Here is a 10242-nt window from a genome sequence, read left to right on the forward strand (position 1 = left end):
GATAGAATGAACTGTATGGGCCGCAAGGGCTGACTTTTTTGAAAGTTAAAGAAATTTTTGGAGGTGAATTTAAATATAAACAATAAAATGCTTTCTTTGATGGTTCACGTGGGAAATGCACGACGCAAGCATTGCAGGGGGTGTTCACCGTATTGTTGACAGACCAGAGTCAGAGGTCATTACATGTATTTACATAACAAAACTATAAGCCTACAATAATGCTATTAATTTCAACACACTCCAAAGAAATATAATGTGAATTTTTTGCATGGAAACAAATATTTCTTTGCCCTTAGTTTATGTTTCATATTTACCCCGTTATAAATCTCAGCAGTGAAGGTAATAGTAAACATGGCGAATAAATTCAAGTTGCAATCATTTAGACACATTTCAAATTGAAAATATCGGTTATATCGACGTTATTTAATTATTTCGATTTATTTCAAAGTTGAGAAACGAAAATAATGTTATTGTAATTTTTGGCGGAAAAAGAATGCCTACTTCACTAAGATGTGATTCCCTTCAAAAAAACATAAAAGAAAGGAAGGATAAAATAAAATCAGGTAGTTACATTAATATTGCTCCTACGATCATGAGCGTTTTGCTCCCGTTGAGATGGCCAGAGACATAAATAACATATATATATATATATATATATATATATATATATATATATATATATATATATATATATATATATATATATATAAATGTGTCTCCGAGATGGCGAATGATTACATGTACCCACGTGGCCACAGTATCACATTTGCATGGATAAACTCAGAAAGATAATACTAATACGTGTAAATTTTCATTGGAAATTTGTTATATATTCTGTTCATATATATTTATGATTTCTTATTAGAGAAATTATAAAATAAATATATATCTACTTTAGTTAGTGCTTCTTTTGTCTTCTCTGGTTTGAACACCATGATTTAGCATGAATGTAATGCGCACGCGCAAGATTGTAAAATCCAAAAAATCCAGATGATTTCCGGAATTTTTTGAGGAATTTTCGTTGATTATTAATTAGCGAAGTATAATTGAGAAAAAATAACAAATCGGTAATCTTCAGGTACAAATGATGTTTAAAATATATAAAACAAAAGACAATACTCTTCCGATTTATCGGTATTAAAGGCCAAAAATTCGAGTCTATAATTTTAATATAGTAGTATAGATATTAGAGACGTCACAGGAGTTTATTTTTAGACAAGGTACATGTACATATTGTAACACAAGTAACTCCTACAAATTAAGGAAAAGTATTCAACCGTTATCATACACCAGAGTTCGGGAGTTAGTTCTATATACATTAGATAGTTTAGGACTAGATTCTAAAAGATAAGGCGTACATAGTTTGAGGTCGGGTGGTGCTACCGCTGCAGCGGCAGCAGGTGTCAGCGATCGTCCATTTAAGAAACATGGAAGGTGGAAGTCGGGCAATCAAAACTTTCTGTTTCAAAAATGTTGGGTTTATTATCTTTATCTCTTCTCTTTCTTTATTGTCAAAATTGCAGTTATGAGAGCGCTTCTGTACCTATGTATACGTGTTGTTATTTATTTTATAAATTATTTATGTTCGTTTGAGTAGAAACGAATAAGAACTTAAATGTATTTATGGAAGTTATCACAACAAGTGTTTCAATCGAACACGTGTTTACTAAGTGTTTGTTATGTTGACTGTCGATCTTATTGTTTACTGTATTTATGGAATACCTGTTCCACGGGTATTCTGTTAAAGCACGCACGCTTACTTAAGTAAAAGTTAAACGCCATTCGAAGGCTCTCTCTCAGTGCAGTAAGACGTTTTTCCGCCCACACAAATACCATCTTTGATTTTATTAATTATCTATACTTATAAATTAATAAATTTTGCAATACACTAGATACAAGATAATGTCCGTAAACTATATTTAGATTTCACTCGCATAGTAAGTATCGTACATAAAATTAAAAGTGTACTTTCATTTCCTACAAACAGCCATGAAATTGCAAAAACTTGAGTACGTTGGAATTCCGGTTGGCGGATCTAAGTTACTGGCAATTTTTAAAGAAACTGACAACAAGCAATCGTTTATTTATTTCATAAAACGTCATCACTGAATTATTCAATCAAAACTTGATTTATATGGTATAAAAGAAATACGTTGTGATAACCGATTAAAAAAGGAAATGTGCAAATTATTTTCGTCATTCACCGATCTTAATATTGGCGGAAGCTTCTAGAACATCATATAGTATCGAGCCCGATGTGAAAAAGAAAAACGAGGCGATTATAGCTGCATGAACATCAAAAAAACTTTCGTGTGAATGGTCATTGAAGAAAATGGTAAATCATTGATAACACTATAAGTTGAGAATATATTTATATATCGAAAGACTATTACATATGTAGTAGGTTTTCCTAATAAATGTATCGGTAAAATTTGTATATATTCCTTACTGAGAGCATCTTGGCAACGAACCCGAAGTACACTTTGTACTTCGTAATGAACTTGCTTACATGAAAAGAGAAAATTATGAATAAGGTATTGTTCAAATACAAATAAACTGTAAAATTTTGTGCTTTAATCAATACATTTCAGTTTTTTTCTGAACACAGTATCAAATACTAGTACTCGACCTATTCATAGGGCGTTAAAAGCTAATTTTACACAGGTACTTGGGTCTTGGTTTATGAATATGTATGTACCTTATTGATATGTAAAAAAAAAAGTAAAGTACATTTTTTACATATCATTAAGGTACATACATATTTATAAACCAAGACCTAACTACCTGTGAATTTTTACCCCATTCCCCCCAAAAAATCAATTTATCAGTAAAATGTGCATATTCGCTGCTTTTATCCTTGACGGAAATGAAATGAGCATCTGAAGTACAATATCCATAACATAGTATCTAACAGGTTTCAAAATAAACGTCAGTTAATGAAACTGTTATTTTTCAAGTTTTTACAAAAGAAGGGGGAGGGGGAGTGGAGACGTAAATCTACTTCATGCGGAATTTTGAACAAAGTTATTTCTTCCTGCTATAAGCCTGTAGGCTGTCAGAGGAAACTACAATATATTTTCTGTCGGTAGTGGTATAAATTCAATTCCCCGCGCTTGCGCGGGATTTTATATAGTTTGTTTTTGTAGATACGAAGGAAAGTTGTATTTGTATAGTTTGTAATATACATGTATATGGAGACGCCCTCACTTGCCGGTAGACAATTGCAAATTTTAAACTATACTCGACACTCTGGGCCATTGAGCATGTGAGGGATATTTCGTGCCAGCACCTACAGCTACACGACCTCGGATTATACGGTCTTATCCGAAGGACCGGTCTCCAACGTCCCGTAGTGGGATTAGAACTCGCGACGTAAGGATCAACTCCTTACTCCGCTACTCTAGAGCAGACACGTAACCACTGCGCCACGCGGGTGACGGGGGGGGGGGGGGGGGGGGGAGGTGTTTTTGACCTTCAATCGTAAATCTTAAATTTGTGCAGAATAAGGGGAATTTTATGTATCCAAGTCCTGCTTTACATTTCAATACTTCAATTAAAAGGTAAAATGAAATATATTGACCTTCCAGTTCTGTTGATAATCATTTCCGTCCCCACTTTCAAAAACTTGTACCATAGTTTTGCTTCGGTCATCGACATCGTAATGGGTCCATTGATTAGTGGAATACAGTTGTCTTTTTCATCAGTAATGTCGTCTCGGGACTTTCCAGTGTCCGACGAAGAACTCTGTCTGTCGGAATAACCAGAAGAGCTACTGGAAATTGGATAAAGTTGACATATATCCATGTTAGAAGATTGGAACTCCATTTCTGATGACGATGACTCGTTAGATGACGCAGAGGAGGAGGATGTATTCGATGAAACTCTTTTATTTGAACTTTTCTTTTCGCCCTTATTCAAAGATAGCTGTTTGTTTTGTTCCTCCGTACCTTTGGGGTAACTTTTCTCTCCCTCCATATCTACAATTATACAAGGGAAAAATGAGAAAAAAAAGATGAAGATACGAAGAGATTGATTTCATAAATTTTAGTCAAAACGTATTATGAATATGGCAAGAATACGGACCCCTTGAAACATCTTGAGTTTGGAATAGATTCCTTGATGTGACTGTAGCAAAATTACAGACCTGTGGAGACCAGGGGCCCGTTTTACAAAGGAACTTACAACTAAGACCAAAAACTGAAGTTGATTGTAAAATTTTGCAAAATTAATGATTCTGTTTAAAATTGCTAGTACAAAAATAACTTACTACATTCCTTTTAAAAAGAACAAAACCATTTTCAATATAATGTAAATTAAAAAGTTATAAGACGAATTAAATTTTGGTCTTAGTCGTAAGTTCTTTTGTAAAACGGGCCCCTGGTGTCAAGGGTGAGTAAGCTTCCCCTGTGTATCTGACACACATGCCACATGTCATTAGCCCTTTTTGTCATGATCAGGTAAAAAGTGTTTTCCGTAGTAAAAAATGCATACATGTACCAATTGATATGAAAAATCTGTCAAAATACGACCTAGTCTACGGTTGTAATTGCAAACGAGCTAATTATAACCACCATTGACTGACTTTAACAAGAATATTGAAAGCCTTATAACACTTGGAACAAACACTTTATGTCGCATAATAAATAAAAAATGATTTCATATTTCTTTAAATGAAAATAAATGGTTTCTTCCCTGTACTAAACGAAGTTCGCCGGAATGAATTCAGCTTTTTCCATCGTCAAATTTCAAATCTTTATATCCATATTGGCATTTTTTAATTTACTTCAATATACATGTATACATTTACTAATTCTACAAAGAGGGGGGGGGGGGGGGGGAGTCACCTGAGTCACTCAATTGACCTATTGCTATCTGCTTTCGATCGTCGTGGTGCGTTAACATTTAAAAATTTTCAGCTTCTTCTCTAGAATAGCTGAACCAATTTCAACAAATTTTGGCATAAATTGTCAATGGCTGATCTGAAGGAGAGCAAAAATTGTGAGATTTATATGGCCCACGCCCCCATGGTCTCAGGGCTTGGGCTAAACCATCAAAATGAATGCAATCTTTATTTTTTTTTCTTTACTTCTGTACATCAAGCAGTCAAACAGTTGTGACTGTAATAAGCATTGAGCCCTCTAACAAATCTGTGAAAATTCATGGCATCAGTGTCAGCTAGGGTTCTGGTGCTAGAGCAGCGTTCTGTTCATTATAATGAAAATGCAATATTTTTTACGAATCTTCTTGTCTGCTCCTGGGTATCAAGCAAAGTAAGTGCATAATTATAATAAGTAAGAGTGCATCTTCCATATTGTGAATTCAATGTTCCCTTAGGTCATGGGTTCTGGTGTTGGATGTGGCTGTAGTGAAAGTGTTTTAACTCCTTACAAATATTCTCTGCTCCTGGATATTTAGCAGATAAACTGAGTGAGATAGACAAAGGTTCCTCTTCAACAGTAAATCAACAATTAGATCTTCATCACATTCACACCAGACTTTACTCTGTCCCTTTGAAATTGTTAAATAGTCTACTTAAAAAGGTCCAGGAAAGTCCATTTATTGATTCCTCGACACCAGAACACATGCTCGGATCTGTGGTTATGGATATTGCAAATCATCGGCTTTTTAAACAGCCACTTTTACAGAAGAAAATGCAACTAAAACAACCCGTTTTTTTTCCCTTAAACTCCAATATGCCATTCACCAACAAAGGAATTGACGCGGTTAATATAATTAATATTCTTTTTAATTACAAAAGGGTCCATCTTGTATTACAAGTTGATGATTACACCAACATACATCGATTATTGCTTCAAAACTTTCTAATTACAAGGAAACTTTACAGAGCCTGGATATTGAGCATCTGATACGGAATCATCCTTCCTGTTCATGTTCTTCTTCACCCTAGCTACAACTATAGTCCTGCTGGACACGTTATTACTGGTGACGTAAATATAGTTAATAATGCGGACCCTAAATCATTTATTTTAAAAGGGCCAAAATTTAGTGAACCACGATCTTCTAACTGGCTTCACAATTTCATAAATATTATGAATTCTGTGGAAGAATACGCCAGGCGATGGGCCAGACATGAAAAAGAAGACCTTGATACGTTGTCAGAATGGATTAAATGTATCGGATGTATGTTAAAATCTGGCTTTAAGCGATTGAGGGGCAAAATGAAAACCAACTATCTTTCTGTGTTGAATACTTCAGAGGTGAAAAAAGAATTAGATACATTACACGATCAGTGTGTACTGGTCCCTGCTGACAAAGCAGGTAACAACATTGTCTTTGTTTGTAAGGCTCATTTTTAGAGGAACTGGGATTCAATACAACAAGTGGTAATCCAACTTATACCAATAGCTCCCTTTCTAAGGAGGAAACTCTTCAAAATCATATGTCAGTTTTGAATATTTTTAATATTTCCAACAACCAACATGAATTTGAATTACCATATCTATACTGGATTCCGAAACTTTATAAAAATCCTTACAAAGATACATAACGGGTTCCAGTAAATGTTCTACCAAGCCTCTTTTTTTTCTCCTCACTAAAATATTAACATAAGTGAAGGAGAAACTTCAGGAGTACTGTGCAACAATATTTTCCAGAAGTGGTGTAAATCAGATATGGATACTTAAAAATTCTAAGGAACTTTTGGAAAATTTTAAATCACAAAATTTTACAAAAATCAACAATATAAAAACTTACGATTCATTCCCCACGATAAATTAAAGTCCAGGATTTTTGGTATCATTGACAGCTGCTTCTTCAATAAAAATGGATTCGTAAAGTTTTTTTTTAACTTACTTACCTTGTCATTGGTCATTTGTAAATTATTTTGTTAAAAACATTATGATTGTACACACAAGTACTCTGAAGTTGATATTAAAAGATGCTTGAGTTTCTGATTGAGAATATTAATGTGGTTTAGGAGACTAGGTTTTCCAACAATCTATTGGAATTCCCATGGGTACCAATTGCGCCCCGTTATTAGCAGACCTGTTTTTGTATTCATATGAAGCAGAGCTGTGAAGAAGACTGTGGACTTCAACTCGACATTTAGATATATCGAAGACGTATTGTTAATTAACAATAGTTACTTTCATTCATTTGTCGACATTTATTATAAATCTTATTTTATTACCATACACAAACGACCTTTTATGAAGTAAATTTTAAAAAATTACATGCTGAAAAATCAGTCATTACTCTCATTAAATATGTTATAAAGAGGAATAATGTACAAATAAAATATATACATACCTTTTTTTCTAAATGAAGATCATCATTTAAAAGTTAAAAATTATTACTACATCGGCTATTAAGAGATTTAATCCAGATACGACCTTATAATTCTGTATCACAGTATTGTTATTACTTATTTTTTCTTGTAAGCATTGCTTGTATAAATCAAATTTTAAATAAGATTGTAAGTTTTATTTGTTTGTTTTGATTATAAAACTGTTGTTATTCTCAAGAAAATCAAATATTCATAAGTAGATTAAGAATAGATCTATTAAAATACGTTTTTTGCATAATAATACATAAAAACAGGTTAGAATTAAAATGGAAGATAAGATTAAAATTTTATTTGAATTAATTAGCATGATGTTTATTAAAATGTACACATATCTTTATATTTCTACTTTATAAAATAATTTACTTTAGTATTTGTTGCAGGTTTGGAATGTGTGTTTTGTAAAACTGTTAAAAAGGAGCTAAATTTATTAGAAGAAGAAGAAATAAGACGAAGTGAAATATACTCCAGGATTTGCAGATCCTTAAAAAAATGAGGTATTTGAAAAACAGGCTCCAGAGTACTTAAAGGGACTTTGGGCAACCCATCTACTCAATGAAAAACTTGACTTGACATTATTATTTTTTAGCAGAAAAAAACTGAATGAAGAAATTCAGACACATCTAAAAGAACACAAAAATAGTCATAGAAAGTGATAATGATGATGATATCATTTTATGTGCTTTGGCCAAAAAAATCAAGATCAAAACACTGTAATTGATGATGACGACGATTGGTTGATTGATTGTTGATTAGTGTTTAACGCCGAGTCGGCAATATTACAGCCATATATCGGGAAAATTGAAAATTATATGGCCAGTTTAGGAAGATTTTTAGTTCTCTGGCGGTCCCCAGTGAGTCTACTCTTCCGAAAACCAGAGAAACGATCTTTTGTGTACTAAGGAGGTTGCAGTCCTTGACACGGGGCACCATTTATCGTCCCATCCGACGGATTTAAAAATTTAAAAATATTTAAAGTTATAAAAATAAAACTTTCTGTGTTTATCAACAACATTTATTATATTGTGTACCTTTAAATTTTACTGTAAAAACCAGTTTCATGTAAATAATCTAAAATTGTATTAACATTAACATTTGTAAACAGTTCACGCATCATTCGTACATTATTGAAAAGTCTACTTCGAATAGGCGAAAAATCAGAACATTTCAAAAGAATATGATTTATAGTAAGTGGACAGTCACAGGATATACATTCTGGCTGAAATTCTCGATTTAATAAGTATGCATGTGTTATTTTTAAATGGCCTATACGTATTCTTCAAATAATCACTTCGTCCTGAAGTTTCAGACCGAAGTTAGATGATTTGTTAACTTTGTTTTCTATTGCATATAGTTTACTTGTATCACAAAATTCCCAATAAATTTGCCAAAGGGAATTTACGTAAAGTTTCACAATATATTTCAGGTCAGTATAAGGAATTTTAAAAAAGGTAATGTCGTACTGAAGTGCCGTTTTTGCAGCACTATCAGCCTTAGTGTTTCCGATGATGCCAATATGACTTGGAATCCAACAAAAGTTAACTACTTTACCTTGTTGAGTGAAATGATAGTACTGAATTATTATATCTAAAATGTATGGTTGATCGATGATCATATTTTGTATAGATTGTAAGCAAGAGAGCGAGTCCGAAAATATTGTAAAAACGTTGTCATTAGAAGATTTAACATATTCAAATACAAGTTGTATGGCTTTTGCTTCTGCTGTAAATATTGTTGCTTCATTTGGAAGACGTAAAGAGAAAACATTATTTATTTTTATTCACTGCGGCCGGTGTAAGGTTGAATTTTGACCCGGGTTGAAAATTGACCCGGGGGGCCATTTTTCAACGTTGAATATTGAGACCAAAGGTGTTGAATTTAGACCCTAGTCCGTTGAAAAGTGAGCCGGGTCGTGGAATTTTGATCATGAAGCCGGTTCTAAATTCAACAGCATAAAAACACATATTTATGAATTGATATTCACAACTGTGATTTATTCAATAAAATATACACACTTAATTCAGTTTTATTCTTTAGAATAAAATATTTACATAAATATCTTCAATTTTAAATTTAGCGTAAAATCGCAATATTTCATGTAATATTTATTTAAAAAGAAATATATATGAATCTAGAATATTAATATATATAGTTACACAATATACAATTTAGTTCAGAAATATGTTTATTTATATTTGCTATAGGCTAACAACACTGCATTTATTTTAATACTTCTAAAATTCGTAATATGAGTACTTGGGATATTGTGGACGTTTACGCATGATGCACGTACATTTTTATGCATATTCAGTCATGACAATATTACAGTAATAACTACATGTATGTCCATCTTGAAAACCGGATTCTTTTAATAAAAGCTTAGTGATCTTTTTCGCCTAGTTAATCAAACAGTTCAACAACGAACCCCACAATACCTACTTATTTTAAGTAGAGGATCGAAAGGGGGGGGGGGGGATAAGTACCATCCAAGGTAACACAGATCCCTTGTAAATGTTTAAGATTATGCATATATATGAAGATTTTTTTTTTGTATTTGTGACTGTGCTGTTTTGTTCATGTATTGTATTGTATAGTTTTATTTCGTTTTGGATTGGGGGGGGGGGGGGGGTTAGTCAAAAAATGTCTGGTTTAGACACACAAAACCTGACTTTCAGCTTTATTTAATTTTTGTAACAAAGTAGCCAAAGATATACCCCCCACCCCCCCCCCCAACCACCACCGGGGAAACACGGGATTATATGTGAGGAGTTTCTGAAGCGGCCCTTCCATCCTCAAGAAACATGGTTTGGTTTTCAACATTGGTTCGTTTCCCTTTTTTATTTGCTTGGTTCTTTGTTTCATTTATTTATTTTGTTTGTTTTTTTTTGTCACAATATTTCAGAGGGTTTTGACACCACAGCCCCGCCTCCGAGAAAAAC

At 33.1% G+C, this 10242-nt stretch overlaps 1 protein-coding gene across 1 annotated transcript in view; it reads right to left on the reverse strand.

The window, feature by feature from the left end:
* The window catches only part of LOC133196117 (T-box transcription factor TBX6-like), an 84849-nt gene extending 80874 nt beyond the window's left edge, over positions 1-3975 (reverse strand). Inside the window, exon 1 of the mRNA XM_061332055.1 lies at positions 3581-3975. Within this exon, the coding sequence (XP_061188039.1) occupies positions 3581-3975 (395 nt within the window). The remainder of the gene's footprint in view (positions 1-3580) is intronic.
* Positions 3976-10242: the final 6267 nt, after the last annotated feature.

This window comes from Saccostrea echinata, unplaced genomic scaffold (assembly GCF_033153115.1).
Source record: "Saccostrea echinata isolate AGI-Se365-2 ecotype Australia unplaced genomic scaffold, CSIRO_AGI_Sech_v1 ptg000030l, whole genome shotgun sequence".
Taxonomy (NCBI): domain Eukaryota; kingdom Metazoa; phylum Mollusca; class Bivalvia; order Ostreida; family Ostreidae; genus Saccostrea; species Saccostrea echinata.